Source organism: Camelus dromedarius, chromosome X (assembly GCF_036321535.1).
Source record: "Camelus dromedarius isolate mCamDro1 chromosome X, mCamDro1.pat, whole genome shotgun sequence".
In the NCBI taxonomy this organism is placed as follows: Eukaryota; Metazoa; Chordata; class Mammalia; order Artiodactyla; family Camelidae; genus Camelus; species Camelus dromedarius.
The window spans coordinates 74,547,121-74,573,188 of record NC_087472.1 but is presented as its reverse complement, the minus strand read 5'-3'; the positions used below and the strand labels follow the sequence as shown (position 1 = coordinate 74,573,188).

The following is a 26,068-nucleotide window of genomic DNA, read 5'->3' as shown; positions in this document are numbered from 1 at the left end:
TAACTGAAAAATTGTGCTCTACACTGGAATTTGACACAACATTGAAAAATGACTATAACTCAAAAAAATGTTTAAAAAAATTTAAACTTTACTGAGCTATTTACTTTGTTGAATGAGAAGAGTATTTTATAGTCAACAGTGGTTCCCTCTGAGTAAAGGATTACAGCACATTATACTCTTCCTTACCTGTATTTTCTAATTTTCTACATGAACATGTGCTACTAATGTCATATTGTAATGTCTGAAAAAGATTTATTTAATTTTGAAAATTTGAGTTTGCATGTATGTGAGGTGATAATCTCACAAAATTTAAACACTTCCTCACTGAAGATGTCATCAACAGCCCTCCAAGTAACCTCTGGCTAAGATACAACTACTAAAACCTTTGCTTAGCCGCACACAGCAGGTAGCATAAAAATTAGACAGACCTCCAACTGTTTTGGCTAAGTCCATGCTCTCAAACTGACTTCCTGGTATTAGGACCACAACTACCTTCCTGACTGCTAATCCTTGCTTGTAAACCCATTGCAATAAATTGGGGACATTACCATCAACTTGGTAAGGATTTTTACGGACTCAGATAATGTGTATAAAATGCCTAGCACAGTGAGCAGAATCTGGTGCATAGTCAGTAAGTGATAGCTCATATTATTTTTTCACCCTTCAACGGCCTAAACCTTCTTTAAATATATCCCCTGATCTTGTACTATTAACTTGCTTCCCTGGACTACATGCTTTTGGTCTCACACCTCTGTTACCCTTGGATACTGCTGAAGAAGTAACCCCTCCAGTCATCTCCCTCTCCTGAACTTTCATCCCATATAGCTATGTGCTTTCTCCATCCCAAACCTCCACTGCTCATCAACTTTCCCAACTTTTCTGTTGTACCTCCAGCAACCCCATTCCTTGGTAAACAAACCCCTCTGCATTCACGTCCCCTTCAACCAACCCCTTCACCTTTCTAGCTTAACTGAATACAGTTTCTCCTACAGGAAAACCACTTTCTCTATACCACCACCAATCAATCCTTTTGTAACATAAAAATTAAGGATTAGAAATTTTATGGATTGGAAATTTTAAAAACCCTGGTCCTTTACCAAAGAAAGTCTAAGAAGCATTGTGTTAGAACCCTGTCAGGTAGAAGCTGTACATTCTTCCAGACCCTTATAACTGAGGGCTGGGCTGAGCGTTGATGTCCCTCTCACTTTCCAGTGAGACTTTGAGATCATCTCTCTGCTAACTTTGTGTAAGATCTACTCCTCTGAGTTTCCTATCATCCAGTCATACCTCTTCTCACTCCTCTTCAGTGTCAGCTACTCATCTCCCCAACATATCCCCTTCACTCACTGAAGAACCTGCCCATAGATTCCTCTCCATCCCAAGTCCTGCCAACCTCCCATGTGACATTAGTATGGCTATAGAGGCCTAACATCCCAGCCTCTTAGCTCACTGACCTCCTCATCTTCAGAGACTGCTGCCTCCACTCCCAAATGAAGATACCAGCTCTAATGGCCATCCCTTAGACCCTGTCAACATTTGCAATTGTTCCACTTCTGAATTATGAAATGCAGACATCACACCCTCTGATCACAAGTACACCCATCTAGCTCTCATTCATTACACCTGTTCTTTGCCCTCAAACTCCCTTGATCCTACTTTGCACCTGTTCACAACTACTGTTGACTTCACCCTTCTTCCCTATCTAATTCATAGATTCCAGCATTCCTCACTTCAAACATTCTCTTAGATATCCTCAACTCACTTTGCAAATCGCAACCCTGGCTCATTCCAACTACATAACACTGGACCAGTGGACACGGCTAGAGAAAAATCACCCACTGGATTGGTGCCACAATAAATTCACACCATCCAAAATATCTGAGTCACAGAATAACCAACACAACATTTAAGAAAAAGATCAAAGTTGGAAGACTAATGTTACCTAACCTGAAGACTTACTATAAAGCTACAGTAATCAGGACAGTGTGGTATTGATGAAAGAACAGACAAATAGACCAAGAGAACAGAACAGAGAGCCCAGAAATAGATCAACATAAATAGTCAACTGATTTTTGACAAAGGAGCAAAGGTAATATAATGGAGCAAACATAGTCTTTTCAACAAATGGTGCTGGAACAACTGGACATGCAGACAAATGAAATTAGACACAGACCTTAAACCCTTCACAAAAAACAGAACTCAAAATGGATCATAGACCTAAATGTAAAATGCAAAACTATAAAACTCCTAGAAGATAACACAGGAGAAAATCTAGATAACCTGGGGTTTGGCAATGACTTTTTTTTAAAATGCAACACCAAAGGCATAATCCATGAAAAATGAGAATTTATAAGCTGGACTTCTTTAAAATTAAAAATCTGCTCTGTGAAACATTGTCAAGAGAATGAAAAGACATGCCAAAGATTGGGAGTAAATATTTCCGAACAACGTATAAAGGATTAGCATCCAAAATATATAAAGAACTCTTAACATTCAACAATAAGAAAATGAACCTAATTAAAAATGGGCAAAAATTCTGAACAGACACCTTACCAAAGAAAGTATACAAATGGTAAATAAGTACATGAAAAGGTGCTCCACATCATATGTCATTAGGACAGTGCAAACGGAAACAAGAAGATATCATTATACACCTATCAGAATAACCAAAATCTAGAACACTGACAACACCAAACGCTGGTGAGGAGGTGGAGCAACAGGAACTCCCATTCTCTGCAGGTGGGAATACAAAATGGTACAGCTACTTTGGAATACAGTTTGTCAGTTTCTTACAAAACTAAACACACTCTTACCATACCATCTGGCAACTGCAGTCGTTGGCACTTACTCAAAGTAACTGAAAACTATGTCGACCCAAACTCCTGCACACAGATGTTTATAGCAACTTTATTCATAATCGCCAAAATTTGGAAGTAACCAAGATGTCCTTCAGTAGGTGAACAGATAAACCTGTGGTACATCCAGACAATGGAATATTACTTGGTGCTAAAAAGAAATGAGCTAGTAAGCCATGAAGATATGGAAGAAGCTTAAGTGAAGGAAGCTGATCCAGCTACATATTATGATTCCAACTATATGACATTCTGGAAAAGGCAAAACTATGGGGACAGGAAAAAGATGAGTGATTCCCAAGGGTTAAGGGGGAAAGAGAGATGAATAGGCAGAGCTCGGAGGATTTTTAGAGCAGTAAAACTATTCTCTGTATTATTAAAAAGATATAATGGTGGGTACAAGTCATTATACATTTGTCCAAACCCACAGAATGGACAATATCAAGAATAAATCCTTTGTATAAATTGTATAAATATTGTATAAATTTATACAATGGAATACTACTCAGCCATAAAAACTGACAACATAACGCCATTTGCAGCAACATGGATGCTCCTGGAGAATGTCATTCTAAGTGAAGTAAGCCAGAAAGAGAAAGAAAAATACCATATGAGATCGCTCATATGTGGAATCTAAAAAAAAAAAAAACACAAACAAAGCATAAATACAAAACAGAAATAGACTCATAGACATAGAATACAAACTTGTGGTTGCCAAGGGGGCGGAGGGTGGGAAGGGATAGACTGGGATTTCAAAATTGTAGAATAGATAAACAAGATTTAACTGTACAGCACAGGGAAATATATACAAGATCTTATGGTAGCTCACGGAGAAAAAAATGTGACAATGAATATATGTATGTTCATGTATAACTGAAAAATTGTGCTCTACACTGGAATTTGATTCAACATTGTAAAATGATCATAAATCAATAAAAAATGTTAAAAAAATAAAAAATTAAAAAAAAATCCTGATGTAAACTATGGATTTCGGGTGATAATCATGTGTCAATGTAGGTTCATCTATTGTAACAAATGTTCCACTTTGGTGGCGGGGGATGTTGATAAGAGGGGAGGCTATGCATGTGGGGGCAGGAGGCATACGGGAAATCTCTGTACCTTCTACTCAATTTGGCTATGAACCTAAAACTACTCTAAAAAATAAAGTCTAGTTAAAACAATATCTGGGTCATGCTGCTTGATAATCATATACTTTGCTGCTCAGTTCTCTTCCCCCATTAGCCACAGTGGCTATTTCAAATCCTTGACCTCATGACCTTTCTCTTCTCTCTCAGCAAATAACTCTGTCTCCTACTTAGACAAAATGAAATAATCAGATGGGAACTACCTCAACTTCCCACACCAAATCCACCTCCTTCTGTACCCGTTTTTCCTACTGTTACAACAAAAGAACTATCTTTCCTTCTTTGTAAAGTCAGCTTTTCCACCTGGGTCACATTTTTTTTTAACCATCTCAATAAATTATCCCTTCTTTCTGTAGTATCTTCAATCTCTCCCTTCTACCTTCTTCACAACAGCATTTAAACAAGCTTCCTGATCTTTAGAGGTAAAAAAGACAAGATCCCCCTCCCTCCTGTCTGCCCCTCTCTGCTATTTCACAGCTAAATATCTTCTTTGTTTAAAATTACACAGTTTCATAATGACTTTTATTTAAATAGGTATCAGTTACACATTTTATGAAACTCAAAAGGTACAGAAGTATATACAGTGAAGTCTCCCTCCTGTTCCTAGTCACCCGGTAGTATCCAGAGATGTTCTGCCAGGGCCAAACCTATAAAAAAATTTTCAAGTTGCTGTATATTCTTTCTCACCCGCTGCTGCTGATTGTAGTCCTCACCTCCTCTAAAACAGATCTCTCTGATGTTCTGGCCTCCGTATTGATAAATGCAATTAGTACTTCTCTCCTTTATCTCACCTGACCTCCCAGCAGCATTACCACAGTGCCGACCCTGTGCTCTCTCTACCTGACAAACTCTCTACCCTTGACTTCCCTAACACCCCATTTACCTGGTGTCCATTCCTCCAGATAACATTTAATAAACATCTTAAAGGCCCTGGTCTACATGCCGGGAGAGACAAAGAAACAGAACAAAGCATACAAAAATTCCTGCCCCCATGGAGCTGACATTCTAGTGAGGGAAACAGACAAGAAATAAGATAAATCAATGTAATCAGTGAAATATTATGGTATGTTAGATAGTGAAAAGAACTAAGTAGAAAAATAAAACAGGAAGGGGAACATGTACACATGTGTACATAAGTACACACACACACACACAGTGGTTGGTGAGGAGAATGACAATGGTATTGAAATTTTAGGTAGGGAAGCCAGGGAAGGACTCACTGACAAAATGACTTCTGAATAAAGACCTGAAGAAAGTAAGGGCGTAAGCCATGTGTATATGAGGGAAGAGCATCCCAATTAGAACAGCAAGTACAAAAGCCCTGTGGCTGGAGTGTGCCTAGATTATTGAAGTGATAGGGTGAAGGATAGTGTTCTGGAACAGAGAGAGGAAGGGGAACAATAACAGGTCAGAAAGATAATGGGCTCATGCAGTAGGGTCTTGCAGGCCATCATAAAGGACTTTGGCTTTTCCTGAATGAAGAACTGGGCGAAATACACAGGAGGATTATGAGCAGGGATGTGATGTGATCTTAATTATGTCTCTGGCTGCTCCTCCTTCTGTTTCCCAGTGCACTCTTTTTCTCCTGCCCACTCCTTAAATGTTGACCTTTCTTAGGTCCCCTTGCCTGGACACTCTTCTCTCCTTACTTTTCCTCATTGGTCTCACTCACTCCCAGGACTCCATGTGCCCTCTATGTACCTATAGCTGCAAGCCAGATCTCTGCTGAGTTTCAGACCCCTCCATCAAAATGCCTCCTGGATATTTCTACTGGATAGCCCACTTACATACTTCAAATTTAACATGTCCAAATTCAACTTCTCCCCCTGCCTGCCCCTCAACCTGTTCCTTCTCTAAATTGGAACCATAATCTCACCAGGTGTTTAAGCCGGAAACCTGACAGCCACTGGTGACTTGTCTCTCACCCTTTCCCTCCACTATACCCTAAGTAGGTGTTCAATCATCAAGAACTTAGACTTTAGTTAGGGCCAGACTGCCTGGGTTTACATCCTAGCTGTACCTTCCACTTAACTAGCTGTGGGATCTTGGGCAAGTTACTTAACCTCTCTGTGCCTCAGTTTCTTTCTCTAAGGTGGGGATAAAAATTTTATGTGTATCATAAAGTTGCTCTCAAAAGTCAATGAATTAATTTACATAAAGTGTTTAGAATAGTGCCTGGTACACAGTAAGTGCTCTGTATGTGATGCTATTATCATCCAAGTAATCACCATGTCCTACCAATTCTATTTCCTAAGTGGCTATCAATTATGCCCTGTCATCCTCACTGCCCCTCCCCTAATCAAGGCCATTATTACCTCTAATTTGGATTATTGTCCTGTCCTCCTAACTGGGCTCCTGATCTCTATCTTGTCCTCACCCAAATGGCCCTCCACACTACAGCCAAAGAGATGATTTTTAAAACACAAATTTGATCCTGTCAACCCTTGCTCAAAACCCCTCACATGCTTCCTATTTTTCTTAAGGTAAAGTATAAATTTAACATGGCTTAAAAGGCCTCACCTCTTGCCTCTCATACACAGCATTGGCTACATAATGTGTGGGGCTGGTGCAAATGAAAATCAGAGGCCCCTTGTTGACCCGTCCTCCCCAGAAAAGCTTTTTTCTCTCTTCCATGATCTCTCAACTTGTCATGGGGCTTTTTATTTGCTACCTACTGTCACGCTCCCTTGGGCACAGGGATGCTTAAGGGGCGAGTGCAGGCCGTCACAGGCACTCAGGGGCCATGCCCTGTAATTCAGTGAACAGGGTACATGCACCTAAGCCTGACTCTCTGGCACCTGCACCCAGGCCCAGCAACCCAGGTAGCCAGCTGAGAACCTCTTCAGGGAGGCAGCAAGACATAGGACCACAGGTGAGCTAAAGCTCTAAGTCCCCAGGACACACTCATCCTATTGGACCTCACATACAAAACATAAAGTCAAAGGTAAAATTATTTAGAATTTCAAGACAACAACCACAGAGCACTAAACTTCAACCATGGACATGGGGCCCCCTTCCGAATATGAGGCTGCATGTGACTATAGTGGTCACATGCCCATGAAGCAAGCCCTGCTCTAAAAAGCCAGCTGGACTCTCACTGCTATGCTTCTTCTGGTCTCTGGGTCTCATCACATGTGGCTCCCTATGCCTAGCACATTTCTTCTCTTCCTCTTCCCTATTGCCGTGGCACCCCCCCCCCATACACTATCCCTAGTTCAGCACTTACCCTGTAGACTTGCAACTGCCCATTTACTTGCTATCTGCCCCCACTACATACAGCAGACAGCAGCTACCTAGCTCACAAGTCCTCACCTCATCTATCTCCCAGTCTTGCTTTATTTATTATTCAACCCAATTCAACAAACATTTATTGGGGTAGATTAACTTCTCACATCAGGAAGGCATATGGATGAAAATCAGGCTTCTGGCTACACTGTCTCAATAATTATCACCTGGGACCCAGAATCCTAAATGCTATTTTGCTTCCTTAGTGAAGAGGACAATTATCACAGCACCAGGTCTCAAGATTAAGATGAATTATCCCCAAAGTGCACCACAGAGCCTGGCACATGGTAGGCACTCAATCAGTACTGGTATGTAAGTTAGCGCATAAATTCAATAAATATTGATTGAAAATACCTACTGCCTTCATGGAGTGTACATTCTAGAGGGGGAGACAGACATGTGGTGACAAAACAGTTTTGTAAGTGCTAGAAGTAAATAAAGTAGGATAAGGGGGTGGTGAGTGAATTTGAAGCCTGCATAAAAGGAACCGAGGGGAAAACTAACCTATGAATCACACATATATTATCACATTCAATCTCCACAGCAAATCAGGACATTCTTCAGTATTCAGAGGCACAGAGTTTAAAAGTACAGACTTGGGAGCCAAACTGCCTAGGTTTAAATCTCACCTCTGCCACTTACTAGCTGCATGAACTTAGTCAATTTCTTTAATCTTGCTATGCCTCAGTTTCTGCATCTATAAAATGAGAGTATTAATGGTACCCTTCCTCATAGAGTTGTTAGGCTTAAATGAGCTAAAATAGGTAAAGAACTGAGAGTACCTGGCACATAAGTATAAGCTATCATCATTATTAATATTATTCTAATTTAACAGATGAGAAATTGAGTGGTTAAGTAACTTTTTGGTCATTACAAAACTAATTAAGTAGCAGAGCAGGATAAAAACTCAGATCTGTGTGACTTTACTACACCACTACAATATGTAACTAGAATATAATGTCGGGTTATTAGTAGTCAAGTGCTATGAGAACACAGAAGTGAGCATTCAATTCTTCCAGGGGTGTGGAACTGAGTTGGGCGCTGAGGACTGGAGAAGCTTGAGAGATGACAAGGTTGCTCAGGATCCTGTCTGGCTTATCTGCTCAACCTCTGCTCTCTGAGGGTGCCCAAAGAGTCAGGTCCTGTCACCACCCATGCATTGAAAAACAGTATCTTCATTCATACATAAAGAGGGAAAAGAGCATATTTTACCTTTCTTCCTTATTAAAAAATATCAGAAAAATCCAAGTCAATTTCTGGTTTCCTGAAACAACCTTGATCAGGCCAAGCACAATCTATAAAAACAGGGCTGGACCATCCCTAAGAGGCTGAGGCACCCATTATTCGAACCAGTGGCCCCTCTGCCTCCAGGCACATAGGACTTGGAGGAGTGTAAAGGACACTGAGCAAGTTTCGGTGCCCCTGGTAAGTTTCTTTTTTGGCTTACCCAGTCCCTGGCACATAAGTTTGCTAATAACAGGCTTCACTAAATTCTGGATGCAACAACAGAATCACTCCATATGCGCTGACGTGCACGTAAACAGGCAATCTCTATCTCCCGCAAAATCCAACCAAACAAAAAATCCTCTTTGACCCCTTCTGTCACTGCCCCATTACTCTGTTCCCCGTATACCAAAACTTCTCAAAATTGAGTCATCCTTGAGTCCTTTCACAACCCAATCCAATCTGTCAGCAAATCCTACTTATCAATATATATTCAAAACCCAACCACTTCTCATCACCACTGACTCTAGTCCAAGCCACCATTGCCTAATTAGACCACTGTTTCTCAAATGTTAAGGAACATCAGAAACACCTGGAGGGCTTGTTAAGCCAGATCCCTAGGCCTCATCTCCAGAGATCTTGATTTAGTAGGTCTGGAGTGGGGCCCATAAATGTGTAGTTCTAACAAGGTTCCAGGTGATGCTGATGCTGCTGGTGCAGGGACCACACTTTAAGGAATAATGACCTAGAGGAATCCCCCAACTCTCCCTGCTTCATCCCTTACTCCTCACCTCGAGTCTGTCCTCACAACAGCCAAAACCTAAACCAGATTACAACTCTCCTTTGCTCAAAACCCTTCTGTGGCTCCCATCCCACCTGGAGTGAAAACCAAGTATTTATAATGGCCCATATGGCCCTATACTTGTGGTTCTCAAACTTTAGTGTGCATCAGAATCACCTGGAGGGCTTGTTAAACCACAGATTCCTAGACCCCACCTCCAAAGTTTCTGATTTGGTAGGTCTAGGGTAGGATGCAAGAATCTGCCTAACTAGTTCCCAGGTGATGCTGATCCTACTTGGAGAATCACTGCCGTATATGATCTGCACCCCTCAGTTCCTACCATCAGCCTCTACTACTTTCCCCTCACTCTGTCCTGTACCACTGGTGTCTTTGCTGTGACTGGAATGGCAACATGCAAGGCATGCTCCCAACTCAGGTCCCTTATTGCCTATACCTGGAACACTCTTCCCCGTCTTACCAGCATGGTTCCCTCCCTCACTTTCCTTCAGGCCTCTGCTCATGTGTTACCCATCCATAATCACCCTATATAAAATAATCATGTCCCCAGCCCTGGCGGTGGCACATCTTTTCACCCTGCTTTACCTATCTCTATACCACTTACTAGCACTTGACACATTATATATTTACCTGTTAGTTTACTGTCTCACGTTCACTGCTGTATCCCACCTTCCAATTATCTAGAACAATGCCTGGCACATATCACATATCTATGAACAAGTGAGCATATAAATGAGTGAATAAATGAATGAATCCATCTTGTTTTCTAGCCTGAGCTAATCTAAAGGTCACAGCTATGTCTTATTTATCTCTATCTCACACAGTTCTTAACTCACTCCTTAGGAAACAATTAATATTCAATAAACCCTTATTGCATGAATGTTATAGGTGACAGCCAGAATTGAGTATCTACTATGTGCCAGGACTGTGCTAGGTGCTTTGCAGACATTCTCTTACTAATCCTCACAACAACTATATAAAATATGTATCCTTTGTTTTAAAGCTGAGAAAGCACACCTGAAACTAATACAATATTGTATATAAATGATACTTCAATTTTTTAAAAATTTTAAAATAAATAAAGCTGAAAAAGCAGAAGCTTGGAGAGATGAAATGAACTGCCCTAAGGCAACAGGGCTAGTAAATGGAAGAGCTATGATTCCAAGCCAGGTTTCTCTGGCTCCCAAGCCATGTTTTCACCATGGTGCCTGTACTTCCAAAGCAGATTTTCATTTAGCTCCTATAACGCAGTCCTGGGCATCATGCCTATCAGAGCTTCTGATCTGAATTTTCCTGACCCTCCTCTTGGACACTGACCACCCATCCTTTGGTACATGTTCACCATTCCAAATTTCTTCTAGGTGGGCTGGGGCAAAAATTGCTACCCCACTGTTGAAGGAACAGTTCTATATTCTGATTGTTGTGGTTACATGAATCTACAAATGTGATAAAACTGTATAGAACTAAATACACATACACACACAAATGAGTTTGTGTAAAACTGATGAAGTTGGGATAAGATTGGTGGATTGTACTAAGGTCAGTTTCCTGGTTTTGATATTATACTATAGTTATAGTTACAGTATCACCATGGAGGAAACTGGGTAAAGGTACAAAGGCCCTCCCCATACATTTTTGCAACCTCCTTTGCATCTATAATTATTAAAAAAAAATTATGGAAAAAATGCCTCTCCAAGAGACATCCTATGAGCCCTGACAGAGTGGGCTGTCCTTCTGATTCTTCTAACTCCACACCCTACAAGACTTTCTCCAGGGCAGGGCTTCTAAAGCCCATACATTATGTCTAGTAAACCCTAAATATGAATCCTAGACTTTCCCTTTGCTACACACTCCTAAGCTGTGGGCTACCCTTCTGCTGCTTCAAAAAAAAAAAAGGGGGGGATTGTTCACTTTAACCTGATCTCACTTGGAACAAAAATGTAGAGCATGTGTGAGTTATAAGCCAGATTTTCTCTGTCTTCCACAACATCTTGAAAATGGCTTAACCTGAACAGTGCTTTATACTATCTATAGTATCATATCCTATAGTAAGAGTCCCAGAGACCGAGGTTTGGCTCATAGTTGAGCAACTAACTGGCTTTGTAGCTTTGGGCAAGTTATTTAGCCTCATGAGAGAAAATAATAGCTCCAAAGAGCTATTGTAAAGATTAACTGGTCACTTCTGGTTCTGGAACAATGAAGTAAACACACTTCACCCACTAAGGACAACTAAAAATCTTGGATGTTATATACAAAAAAAAGTAAGATGACTCTGAATGATGGAAAGAGGGCAGCTTGACTAGAGACAGCAGTAGGATCTGAGGTAGTGAGTGCCAACAGAGAGCAAGGTGGGAAACCTGGACTTCCACTTCTACCTGGCAGTAATGAAGTAGTACCCGCTTCCCCAGCCACTGAAGTGCACTGTCGGAAGAGGCCTGCAAAAACAATTAGACATAATAATATCCAGAATCTCATAATACCCAAAATATTCAATAAACAATGAAAATAATCACTCATCATATCAAGAACAAGGAAAATCACAACCTGAAGAGCAAAGAAAATCAATAATCTCAACAATGAAATGATACAGATGTTAAAATTATCTGACGAGGATTTTAAAGGAACAACCACAAAAATGCTTCAGTGAACAGGCCTGAAACAAATGAATAAGTACAAAGTGTTAACAAAAAAAAATAGAATCTCTGCAAAGAAATAGAAGATACAGAAAAGAGCTAATGACAATTAAAAAAAAAAACAATCACTTAAATGAAAATTCATTGCATGGGCTCAACTGCAGAATGGAAACAACAGAGGAAAAAAATAGTAAACTTGAAGATAGAACAATAGAAATTACCCAATCTGAACAACAGAAAGAAAATAGGCTGAAGTATGAAAAACTATAAGCCAACAAACTGGACAACCTACAAGAAATATATAAATTCTTAGAAACATACAACCTGCCAAGAATGAGGAAGAATCAGAAAATCTGAAGAGACCAATTACTCATAAGGAGATTGAATCATTAATTTAAAAAAACTCCCAATGAAGAAAAGCCCAGGACCAGATGGCTTTACTTGTGAGTCTTACCAAACATTTAATGAAGAATTTCACCAATTTTTCTCAAACTCTTCAAAAAAATCAAAGAGGAGAGAACACTTCTGAACTCATTTTTTATTAGGCCAGCATTATCCTGATACCAGAGCCAGATAAGGACACTACAAGAAAAGAAAACTATAGGCCAATACTCCTGATAAATACAGATGCAAAAATGCTCAATAAATTACTAGCAAACCCAATTCATTAGCACATTAAAGGAAACACCATGATCAAATGAGATTTATCCTTGAAATGCAAATATGGTTCAACATAAGCAAATTGATAAAGGTTATCATATTAAGAATAAAAGAAAAAATCATCTCAAAACAAGATGTGGAAAAAGCATCTGACAAAATTCAACATCAATTCATGATTAAAAAACATCAAAAAAATGGGGCATAGAAGGAACATACCTCAACATAATAAAGGCCATGTATGACAAGCCCACAGCCAACATCAGATTCAGTGGTGAATGGCTGAAAGCTTTTCCTCTAAGATCAGGGACAAGGGTGCCCACTCACCATTTCTATTCAACAGAGCACTGGAAATCCCAAACAGAGCAATCAGGCAATGAAAAAAAGGGATCAGAATTGGAAAGAAAGAAGTAAAATTATCTCTATTTGCAGATAACATGATTTTATATATAGAAAATCCTAAAAAATCCACCAAAAAAACTTGAGATCTAATAGATGAATTCCGTAAAGTTGCAGGATACAAAATTAACATGCAAAAATCAGGAGCATTTCTATAAACTAAAAACAAATTATATGAAAAAGAAAATGGTCCCATTTACAACAGCATCAAAAAGTATAAAATACTTAGGAATAAATTTAACAAAGGAGATGAAAGATCTCTACACTGAAAACTGTAAGATACCAATGAAAGAAATTGAAGAAAACACAAAGAAATGGAAAGATACCCAGTCTTCATGGATTGGGAGAGTTAATATTGTTAAAGTGTCCATACTGCCCAAAACCATCTATAGATTCAAAATAATCCTTATCAAGATTCCAGTGATATATTTTTACAGAAGCAGAAAAAAAAATCTTCAAATTCAAAGGAATCCTGAGAAACAGCAAACTGGGAAGCATCACATTTCTCGATTTCAGACTATATTATAAAGTTATAGTAATCAAAACATAGACCAATGGAACAGTATCAAAAGCCCATAAATATACCCATGCATACAGGATCAACTAATACTTGACAAAGAAGCCAAAACTGCTCAATGGAGAAGACAGTCTCTTTAATAAATGGTGCTGGGACAACTGGATATTCACATGTAAAAGAATGAAACTAGACTCCTGACTTACACCATTCACAAAAACTAACTCGAAATGGATTAAAGACTTAAATGTAAGACCTAAAACCATGAAACTCCTAAAACAAAACATAGGAAAAAAGGTCCTAAGCATGGGTCATGGCAATGATTTTTTGGATATGACACCTAAAGCACAAGCAACAGAATAAAAAATAAATAATACCAAAAATAAATCAAAAATTTACCTTGACCATATCAAACTAAAAAGTTTCAGCACAGCAAAAAAATAAATCATCAAAATGAAATGTAACTTATGGAATGGGAAAAAAAACACTTGTAAATCATATATTAAATAAGGGGTTAATATTCAAAACACATTAAATACACAGCTTAATAGCAAAAAAAGTCTGGTTACAAATGGGCAAAGAAACAGAATAGACATTTTTATAAAGGAGACATAAAAATGGCCAACAGGTACCTGAAAAGGTGCTCAACATCACTAGTCATCAAGGAGATACAAATCAGAACCATAATGAGATATCCTATCACCTCACACTTGTTACAATGGCTTATTATCAAAAAGACAAGGGATAACAAGTGTTGGTGAGAACATGGAGAAAAGGGAACCCTTGTGCAGTTTGCAAGTGGTGGGTGCAGTCACTATGGAAAACAGTATGAAGGTTCCTCAAAAAATTAATAAAACTACCACATGATCCAGTAATTCCACTTCTAGGTATATACCTGAAAGAAAATCACTATGTCGAAGAGATATCTGCACCTCTGTGTTCACTGCAGACTTATTTACAATAACCAAGTAATGGGAACAACCTAAGTGTCTATCAAAAGATGAATAGATAAAAAAAGTGTATACACACACAACATACACAAAAAATGAAGTACTATTTAAACATAAAAAAGGAAATCCTGCCATTTGCAACGATATGGACAGACCCTGAAGGCATTATGCTAAGTGAAATAATTCAGACAAAGACAAATACTATATGATCTCACTTATATGTGAAATTTTTAAAAAACCCCAAACTCATAGAAAAAATGATGTGATTTGTGTTTACCCTCTGGAAGTGGGAGTATAGGTGGGAGAACTGGATGAAGGTGGTCAAAAGGTATAAACTTCCAGTTATAAGATAAATCATTTCACAATATATGTAAGTCAAGTCATTATACGCTACACAAACTTAAACAACACTGTATGTCAATTATATCTCAAAAAAACTGAAGGAAAATAGATTGAAAAAAATGAACAGAGCTTCAGCAATCTGTAAGACTAAAACAAAAGACAAACCCAGAGAAATCCACGCTGAGGAATAGCATAATCAAAATCCTGAACACAAAAGACAATGGAAAAATCTTGAAATGAGCGAGAAAAATGACATTTCCTAAAGGAGAACACCAATTTGAATGACAGAGGATGTATCATCAGAAGCCATGGCAGCCAAAAGGTAGGAGCACAACAGTTTTCAAGGGCTGAAAGAAAAGAACTGGAAACCCCGAATCTGATATCAAATGAAAAGACCCTTTAGGAATTGAAGGAAAACCAAGAGTATTTGTTGCCAGTAGACCTATCCTAAAAGACGGGCTAAAGGAAGCTCTCTAAACAGAAAAGAAATGATAAAAGAAGGAATCTTGGGAACATCAGGAAGAGAGAACAAGGGAAAAAGTAAAAATATGGGTACATACAATATATTTCCTTCTCCTCTTGAGTTTGCTAAATCATGTTTGGCAGTTGAAGCAAAAATTCTAACACTGTATGATATGGTTCTCAATGTATGCAGATGAACTATTTAAGATAAAGAGCAGAATATAAAGGAATTCAAGGGGAAATAAGGTTTCTACTTTTTACTCAAACTGGTAAAATGTCAATACCAGTTGATTGTGGTAAGTTACGTTAATACCTAGAGAAAGTATTGAAAAAGCTTACAAAGCGATACACTCAAAAACAGTATAGATAAATCAAAATGGAATTCTTGAAAAGATTTAAGTAACCCACAGGAAGGCAGAAGAAAACAGAAAGAACAGAGGAAATGACCCGAAAAGGAAAAAAAAAATGAAATGATAAATGTATACTCTAACATATCAATAACTGCATTAAGTATATATGGTCTAAATATATCAATTAAAAGAGATTGGCAGAGAGGACAAAAATAATACTGAACTATATGCTGTCTATAAGAAACTCACTTCACATACAATGATGTCAGTTAAAAATAAAGGGATTAAAAAAAGATAATACCATGTAACCTCTAATCAAAAGAAAGCATGAGTAGCTATATTAGTATCATATAAAGTGGACTTCCATGCAAAGAAAATTACCAGAGACAGAGAAGGACATTACATAATAAAGTGTCAATCCATCAAGACACAGCAATCCTAAATGCACCTGCATCAAACAACAAAACTACAAGATGTGAGGCAAATGATAGAACTGAAAGGACAAATTAACAATTATAGCTGGACATTACAATATCTCTTTTCTCAACAACTGACTGAACAACTAGATAGAAAATAAGTAAAAATATGGAAGAATTTAGCAACACTATCAACAACAGGAGTAAATCAACATTTATAGAAAACTCCTAGCATCAGCAGGATATGCATTTTTTTCAAGTGACCATGGAACATATACCAAGACAGACCATATTCTGGGCCATAAAACAGACCTCAGTAAATTTAAAGGAACTACAACCCAATCCAAAAATAGGCATAAGACCTAAACAAGCAATTCTCCAATGAAGACATACAAATGGCCAATAGACACATGAAAAAATGCTCAAGATTGCTAATTATCAGAGAAATGCAAATCAAAACTACAATGAGGTATCACCTCACACCAGTCAGAATGGCCATCATTCAAAAGTCCACAAACAATAAATGCTGGAGAGGCTGTGGAGAAAAGGGAACCCTCCTACACTGTTGGCAGGAATGCAGTTTGGTTCAGCCATTGTGGAAAACAGTATGGAGATTCCTCAAAAAACTAGAAATAGACTTACCAGATGATCCAGCAACCCCACTCCTGTGCATATATTCAGAGGGAACATTAATTCAAAAAGATACATGCACCCCAATGTTCACAGCAGTACTATTTACAATAGCCAAGACATGAAAACAACCTAAATGTCCACTGACAGATGACTGGATAAAGAAGTTGTGGTATATTTATACAATGGAATACTTCTTGGCCATAAAAAATAAAATAATGCCATTTGGAGCAACATGGATGGACCTGGAGAATGTCACTTTATGTGAAGTAAGCCAGAAAGAGAAAGAAAAATACCATATGATATCACTTATACGTGGAACCTAAAAAAAAGACAAACTTATTTGCAGAACAGAAACAGACTCACATAGAAAACAAACTTATGGCTACCAGGGGGAAAGGGGGTGGGAAGGGATAAATTGGGAGTTCAAGATTTGCAGATACTACTATATATAAAATAGACAACAAGATTATACTGTATAGCACAGGGAACTATATTCAATATCTTGTAGTAAATTATGGGTAAAAAGACTATGAAAATGAATATATGTATGTTACTATATTACTGAGGTATTGTGCTGTACACCAGAAATTGATACATTATAAACTGACTATACTTCAATAAAAATATATTTTTAAAAAATTTAAAGGAACTGAAATCAGAGTATATTCTCTGACCACCATGGAATCAAACCAGAAATCAATAACAGAATAACAGGAAAATCTGCAAACACTTGGAAACTAAACAACATACTTCCACACAATGCATAGGTCAAACATGAAATCTCTGATAAAGTTAAAAATTACACTGAGCTACATGAAAAGGAAAACATGAAAATTTGTGGGACACAGCTAAATCAGTACCAGTGAAACTGATAGCACTAAATGATTACATTCAAAAAAAGAAAGTCTCAAATCAATAACCTAAGCTCCCACCTCAAGACATTAAGAGGAGCAACATGAATCCAAAGCAAGAAGGAAGGAAATAATAAAGTGCAAAAATCAGTGAAATTGAAAGCAGAAAGACAATAGAGAAAGTCAATAATCAAAAAGTTTGTTCTTTGAAAAGATCAATAAACCTGACAAACCTCTAGCAAGTCTGACAAAGAGAAAAAAGGACAACACAAATTTTCAGTATCAGGAATGAAATGTGATATTATCACCGGGCCAGCCTGCAGATATCAAAAAGATAATTCTACACACTTAAAATTTGACAACTTAGAAGAAATGGATCAATTCCTTAGAAAGCACAAACCACAACATACCTAATATAAAATAGATAGTTTAAATCATTCTATAACTATTAAATGAATTGAATTCATAATTTTAAAACTCAAAAAGAGGTTAAATAAAGATAATTATGCAAAGTGTTTAGCATAGTGACTGGCACACTAGCCAGTGCTCAATAAACAAAGGCCATTACCATTTTATTTAAATCATCACAACCACTCTCAGGGAAATTGAGGCATCACAGAGATGAAATCCTTTCCTAAAAAGTAACAATCAGAATTTGAATCCAGACCTGAAGCCAGTGCCATTTCCTATAGAGTATAAAGTCCACATCACAGCCACCCACTTGGGGATGTGACAACCAATACTTCCTTTACACATAGGAAAACAGTGAAGGAATGAGGTTTCACCAAAGCCCCAGACATCAATAAATGCTTGCAAACTAACTTTCCCCACCAGTATACAGCAATGTTTCTCAAAAGTTTGGTGCAACAGAATCTACCTGTTTGTTGACTGCTGAGTCCTAACCCAAGAATTCGCATTTTTTTCACAAATTCCCAGTTAATGAACCACACTTTGAGAACAACAGTGCACAGGAATGATATGTTAGCCTACCCATCTCCCAACATCAAAAGGTGTCACACTCCACAGAAAAGGAAGGAACTGAGACAGAACAATGCTCTAAATCAGTGGTTCTGAGAGTGGCCCCCGCTCACATACTGAATCAGAAACCCTGTAGGTAGGGCCTACCTATCTTGTTTGTCTTTTACTAGGTCCTCCAAGTGATCCTGATGCACACAAAAGTTTGAGAACCACTGCTCTACAAATCAAAGTGCTCTGTAAAACCCAGGTCTATACAGTAGGAGGATGGAGCTATACCATCTTTTTTCCACTTTTGAGAACCTAGGCTCTGGAGCCAGATAATTCTAAGTTCAAATCCAAACTCAAAAATAACTTAACCTCCATGAGTTCCAGATTCTCATCAGGAAAATGGAATAACCACTTTCCCTGTCATAACCTTTCCAGGAAGTAATGTGGCATTACTAATCTCTAACTGGACTTTTAAGAAATCTAGCCTATAGAACCCATCAGAGATGTGAACAGATTTATATCTACAGGCATTTGTGGGCAACCATGAAAAGTCCACAATATTTAGTAATTTTCAATTACACTAAAGTACAGCCTTAGCTGGAGCACTGTGAGCCTGGAGTGTGGGAGTGTGAGAGTGTGAGTGTGTGTGTGTGTGCAATGCACTGAGTAAGCAAGAGCAGCCACCCATCAAAGACCTGATTCTCAGCTGGCTTCCATATTCTCTGGCAGCCCATAGAGAAAAGTATGAGAAGAGATAAAAACTTGGTCTCTTTCATGGGAAAAAAATTAATGCAGTTAACTTATGTCAGGGTATGCACAGAAACATAGGCTCACCACAGAAATGTGATTAAGGAGGGGTCTAGCCCATAAACCCATTTCCATATTTGTAAATTTGGAATTCTTAGAGGCCTCAATGGTGTTCCTTGTAAATGTCAAGTCTCTACTGTGCAAAGATGTTCAACCACAATGTTTTTCCTTTTGTTTTAACCAGCACCCAAATCAAAATGCAAAACATTTCCAGAACCCCCAAAGTTTCCCTCACATCATAGTATTATTTATAATACAAAAAAGTAGAAATAACATTAAGTATCCAACCTCAGAGGAAATGACCGAGTAACTAATGACACAGATATATGATGGGATATCAGAAATCAGGTTTAGAGGAATATTTAATGACCTGGTAAAATACTCACATTGTAGTATTAAGTAGGAATAAAAGTCAGGTTACAAAATGGTATTTATTTTAAAAAAAAAAAGTACTTATAATACAATCCCATGTTGTAAAAATATATGTTGATATTCTAAGTCAAGTGATGGGAGTTAATGCAACAAAAAAATTAAACAGTGGACTGTGCTGGATAGCAGGCTCATGGATAATTTTTATTTCCTTCTTTTTTCTTCTGTAGTTTCTACAATGAGCATGTCTCATCTGTATAATCAGGAAAAATATTTAACATTATTTTAAAAAGTAATATCTAACTTTCAGACTTAGATGTGGATTAGTTGAGGTAAATGTATGCCAAGTCTCTGTCATGGGGGCCTGTCACACAGTAAGCACTCAAGAAGCACTAATTCCCATTCCCTATTCCCAGATTGCAGAGTTGGGGTCTCTATATTGTGGGTAGGCATTCATTTTTCAGGTTTAAACCTATACAATCCAAAGCAAGGGCCACAGGCAATAGCTTTTTTCAAGAAGACTCACTTCATTCATTCAACTATATACTCAGCATCTATTACATGTTTAGTGTCGAACTAGGTTCTGAGAATATCAAAACTGAAAAGATGACACCTCTGCCCTCAGGTAACTCCTGTAATGAGTGACATGGACTTATTTATAACTATGATATGATGAAATAATTACTTTCAATAAGGATGAACACAAAGTGCAATGGGAACCCAAAGGAAAGAGGCCTTTCACAAAGGAGGTATGCTGTGAGTTGTAAATGGGAGGACATTAGTGGGAATAGCATGTGCAAAGACAAAGAGGCATAAAGAAGTATAAAGTTTCCTCAGAACTATAAGTAGTTTAGTCTTGCTGGGACATAATGAACAAGAGAGGAGGAGTGGCGGGAAACTGAACAAGTAGATCACAAAAGGTTTTGTCTGTCACACAAAGACGACTGAATTTTACTCTGTAGGGGAACCACTGAAAGAATTTTAAGCAGAGGAGTGACTTGATCAGCACTAGCAAAGATACCAGGAATCCTGAAAGACATCTTAATCCCCACTTATTTCCAGAGGAAAGAAAAAGGCCCCATCCTCTAGGTCTATCCCCTCTTAAATGAAATAACGGTGAGGCAGGAAATAGACCTTTGCACCTGGCACACAGTAAATACTCAATAAAGATCAGCTGAATATGAATTTGGATGTGCCACACGGGGCAGTCCATGCTAAGAGCAGAATTTCAGCAGCACCAGCACCTTCAGTTTGGTCTTGGATGTGATAACAGGGAACAGCTCCTTTGGAAGGGACTGGTGACAACTGAAAATTCTAGAATCTAACAACACACAAGAGGAAGAGGGCACCACATACTGTTTTGTCCTCCAGTATACAAATCCCTCTCATGGTTTTCTTTCCAGAGTTGGGATATAAGTCCCAATAATGGGATAATATTACAGGTTTATTCCACACACTAACCTCTCTGGAATCCTGGGTGACAGGTGCTTACGTGCACACATGTTGAACTGAAGGGAATTCATTAGTGGTTTCCCTCCTACTGTTTTACCTAATATCTCCTCTGCTTAATTCGATTTAGCTGGATGGTTCTGCAGATAAACACTGCAGAAATAAAATACTATTGCATTTGTGCCCCATTTACCAAGTTCTATTTAAAGCAAAATTCTTTAAATAATCAGGAAGAATGTATCAGATATATTTTATACGGGAAGACAATGAGGCTTAGAGATGCAAAGCAACTTGCCCAAGGTCACTCTGATAATCAGTTGCAAAGCCACAACTCAAATCCATGTTTGTTGGACTCAGAAATGCAGTACTGTCTCTCCCAAAGCTTGCATGAAGCAAAACAAAATTGCCAGAATACAAAACTGATACTTTCTGGCTGGTAAAAACATATTTTTCTAAGGAAAAATAAGTTCAGAAGAATAATACAAAGAAGAAACACATAATGAGAAAAGAGAAAAAGAGGAGAAATCCGAGGCCAATGTCAGCTAGGCCCTAATCTACAAGGAGGGATGGAAGAATCTGGGTCTGGGAGATGGGTTGGAGTTAAATCCTCGGGGTGGGGGTGGGGGTGAGGGGGGATACGTTTCTGAGCAGGAACCTAAAACAAGAGTTGGGAAAGGAGCCAGCCAGCGAGTGAGCACCTGGCCACTGCACCCTGTCCAGCCTGGCCTGCCCTCCTTACCTGCCGTGAAACCAGTCCTGGCACATGTCACACTCAATCATGAAGCGGGTCACGTCGTAAGGCAGCCGGCAGAGGCAATACACCGGTACCGAGGCCATCTTCGCCGGGCTTTGGAGCGTGGTGCGGTGGGCCAGGTTCCTAGCGTCAAAAGGAGCGGGAGGCGGCAGCACGCGTCCTTTCTGGACGAAGGCTGGGCACAAACAATACTTGTTACAGTGTAAATCAGGTCTCCCTGGGTACCAACCCCTCAGTTCACAAATGGGGAGTGACTGCTGCCGGGATGCAACACAGCTGGTGGGGCTGTAGGGGGCAATCAGAGAAAGTCCACCGGCCGCCAGAATTCCTTTAACAAATAAAGAACAGCGCTCTGCCGTCGAGGCTTTTTTTCCCCCTTCCCTACCTCCTTCGGCCCCAAGGGTCTGTGATAACTTCTTTCCGGGTTTCAGGGAAAGATCTGACGCCTTTTCAGGAAGCTTTAATCCCTCACGGCCCCCTCTCCTTGCTAGCAACCTTGCTTCCCAGGGCTTGCTTTATTATGACGCAAACCATAGCCTAAAGGGTGAGGCTGAGAGTACCTCAGAAAAAGCCCCTCCTCTCCCCCCAAAATAGAGGCAACTAGAGAGAGATGAGGAATCTCTGGAAGTCCTCAAATTACTCGAAAATTAGCTCGATGTCTTTCAGGAACGAGGCAGACAAGACTAGGCGCCCAACTCAAATCACAGTTCTGGGGTCGTGTGAATAGAGTTTAAATGATCTGCTCCTTCAGTCTCAAAACCATTCCATCCCCAACCAGTTGGGATCTCATCACCCCAACAACTGAAATAAATCTCAGTCTCAAAACTGATCAGCTCACCCTCTGCTTCAAAAACGACAGGGTTCTCGTTGCACCCCAGAAACTCAAAAGGATCTCTTCAAAACCCCTGAAACTGGCTAGAATTCCCTCACACTTAAGCAACTAAGCAAGGATTCCTCACACACACACAGCTCAGAAACTAGTAGGCATCTCCTCACAGCCCCCTCAAACTGACCAAGACTCCCACGTCCCCCCAAACTGACAGGGATCTCATCAGAGATCCCAAAAGTGACAGGAATATCCTTGCAGCCCCCAAAACTTACGAGAATCTCTTCACGCCTCGCAAACTGACAGGAACCTCCTCACGCCACAAACCTGACAAGAGCGTCTTCGGTCCCAAACCCTACAAAGACCTCTGCATCCGCAAAGCTGCAGGGATTCCTCACGCCCGCGGAGCTCAGTCCCCCCGACGCGCCGGCGGCCGGGCTCGGCGCCTGGCTCAGCGGAGGCTCGGCCGGCAGTTCCGGCCCCACAGGCGGCGCGCGCCGAATTCTGGGATCGTCACGGCAACGCGGCGAACCTCGCTCGCCTTCCCCTGGAACCACCCGCTGGGTCTCGCGGCCCTGGCCTCCCAGCGGTGCTTCAGGGCAGCTTTATGCACAGCTCTGCCCCAGCCCGGTCGTTCGGGCCTACTGGAGACCGCTGCTCGGGCCTAGTCCGGCGGCCGCCCGACGAACGGGCAAGCGGCGGCGTCTCTGGGCCGACAGGAGATTGCTGCGAGCAAACCAACGAGGAAGGAGATGAACCAGCGGCCCGGTTGCAGAAAAACGGCCTGAAAAGCCGCCGGGAGAAGCCCAGTGGCGGTGGTAGGCAATTCGAAGTAGTCAATAAAGTTTATTCAAAACAACGAGGAAGTTGAGGCGGAGAGGGGAGGAGAAATATGGGGTAAACAGCTACCATATTGAGAGTGGCGGCGCCGCCGCGGGGAGGCAACCCGACCGCCATCTTATGAGGGCCGGGCACGCGAGGTAACCGCGGCGGAGGCGGGGAAGGGCGGGCTCCGGCTCCCGCGTGACGCCATAGGGGGCGGGGCTTCACCTTGAGAAAGCGGGGCGGGGTTCGGTTACCTTTGGACCAGCTCGACTCCCCAGGTACCCAATCGATGCCTAGGGCCCAGAGCCGAGAGGCGGGGAAGCCGCCATCTTAGACGAGGCGGGTGCTTGGCTCCATTTTGAGTGGGGCCAGAACCTTCCCCGCCTTCCTCCTTCTTCGGGCTCTAAGCACCACCCCTCCAACCACAACCCCACCCTAGACACACACACACAGGCATACACACATACATACACACACACACACTCCTCCCCAGCTTTCTCCTCCTATGAGAGGAGATGAACTGTGTGACTGCGCGCTGCAAACTTAATAGGCGGCGGCGGCGGCGGCGGCGGCGGCGGCGGCGGGGCAGGCCTTGGGCCGGGGTGGAGGCGGAGTGAGTACTCACAGAGGCTCCGGTTCATTGAGCACCTTCAGCGAGGCGGGCTCTTTCCGGCGGTCTCCGGGTCGTTTACCCTTCACCCTGCAAGGGAAGCTCTATTATTCTCCCCAAGCGAGGACACGGGCTCAGAGAAGCCAAGTGGCTTGAGTTGCAGAGCCGGGAAATTGAACCTTGCACTCTCTACTACCCCCGCGTTCTGCCCTGGGTCCCTGGGTCGTAGTTCCCCCGTAAAGCTTCTGTCAGCTCCCCAGCAGCCCCTTCCCCCGAAATCGCTCTTCTTTGACCCTACTGTTTCAGTTCAGTTCCGATGCAGTTCAGGGATTTCCATGCACCTGTCCCGCGATTTTCTGACTACAGCCTGAGTGGGGTGGTAGAAGTTGAGTGAATGGAACGCCACACACATGCTTCCAGGTGGCGCTGGTTTTCTCAGGCATTCTAGAATATTCTCTTGGAATACACTTACTGTTTCATTTTCTTAAAGGGTCCCACCGCTTTAGAAAAGAAAAATGCCTGTGCTTACCAATTTGCCAAGTGACGGTGGGTTAGGCCTTGGGGATGCGATGATGAAAAAGACGGACTCTTTGGCTGGAAATTGCCAGCCAGTGCAGCAAACTAGCTTGCAAGTCAACAATTGGAATACAGTATCCAGTAAGCACCCAGATACCTCTTGCAAAGTGCAAAATGAGGCCAAGAAAGTGCCTCAGAAGCTGCTTGCTGCTGTCAAGGAAGATTTCAGAGAGACTTGGAGGTTAGAAATTTCACTAAATTAACAACATTGTATATAAAAGGATTATCATGTGCAAATGCATAAATGCACATGGGAAAACATTTACAAAAAGAAGTTGAGTGTTAGATTTTACCCTGTAAGCAATAAGAAATCACTGCAGGTTTTTGAGCAAGAGCAAGAGAGTTGCATCTGGCTTAGCCAGAGACAGTGCAGGTTTAGTGGGATCTGCAGCTTATACAGTTTGTGAGGTGGGATTTCATTAAGAAAAGAACATACACTTGTGAATACAAAGTTAACGTTCAAAGGTAGACAGTAGAGTATGCCTAGAAGCCATTGCTACACTTGGGTAATAACTATAAATAGAAGTAATACAAACCACATACAAATGTCCCCACCAAACCCAAACTAAATGTATGCCCCAAATCAACTTCCACTTAGCTGGGTCTCAAAAATGCCTGAGGCAGCTCCAACATCACCTAATACAAGGAAAATGTGATCAGGAAAACTCTCAGCAGAAAGGGACAGCAATTTTAGCCAATTATGGTTAAAATATATTTTGCAAACCTTGTAAGACATATGACCATGTGGCAAGTGACAAGCCCTGTAGCTTAAGCTTTCTTAGCTTTACAAGGAGGCAGGAGGATGTTTGCTTCAGCAGCATATATATTAAGATTGAAAAGACACAGAGAAGATTAGCATGGCCCCTGTACAAGTATGCCATGCAAATTTATAAAGCATTTCATAATAAAAAAGGGGGAAAAAGGGAGGCGAAGAGAAAGAAGTAGTTGCATTAGTCATGAAAAAAAGATGAGGCCTGAATCAGGATAGTTGCAGCAGGGGTAGAAAATGATCAGGTAAGTGGGATGTTTTGGAGGTTGAATAGACAGGGCTAGGAGACTACCTGAAAATAGTGGGTAAATAAGTGAAGGGAGTGTGAGTTCATTTCTGGGTTGGGTGTCAGAATGAATAATGGTGCCATTGACTGAGCTGGAATATAAAGAAGGAAAAGCAGGTTTGGTGGGAAAGAAGAGTCTAAGTTCAGTCTGAAGTATGTTGAGGTGTGTGTGGAACATTAATTCACTCACCCAGCAATTCTTTGTTGAGCATCTACTGTGCACCAGGCACTGTACTAAGTGTGAGGATGTAGCGGTAACCCACATAAAGTCCTGGCCTTCATTCTGGTGCTAACATTCTTCACAAGGATGAGTCAATAA

General features: G+C 40.6%; 1 protein-coding gene and 1 non-coding gene across 5 annotated transcripts in view; one reads left to right on the top strand and one right to left on the bottom strand.

The window, feature by feature from the left end:
• The window catches only part of PHF8 (PHD finger protein 8), an 84,446-nt gene extending 59,937 nt beyond the window's left edge, over window positions 1-24,509 (bottom strand). The window contains exons 1-3 of one of the 4 annotated variants that reach the window (XM_031445123.2): window positions 24,417-24,509; window positions 24,134-24,208; window positions 21,843-22,032 (exon numbers count right to left, since the gene is read on the bottom strand). In XM_031445123.2, coding sequence (XP_031300983.1) covers window positions 21,843-22,032; window positions 24,134-24,149 — 206 coding nt within the window. In that variant the 5' untranslated portion in view covers window positions 24,150-24,208; window positions 24,417-24,509. Of the gene's footprint in view, window positions 1-21,842; window positions 22,033-22,958; window positions 23,569-24,133; window positions 24,209-24,416 lie in introns of those variants that run through there. The other 3 variants (XM_031445125.2, XM_010985566.3, XM_031445124.2) reach the window with 3 other exon arrangements.
• Window positions 24,510-25,500: 991 nt separating this feature from the next.
• Window positions 25,501-25,603, top strand: LOC116151050 (U6 spliceosomal RNA). Its single transcript, XR_004134844.1, has one exon. It is a non-coding gene; the product is annotated as a U6 spliceosomal RNA (small nuclear RNA).
• Window positions 25,604-26,068: the final 465 nt, after the last annotated feature.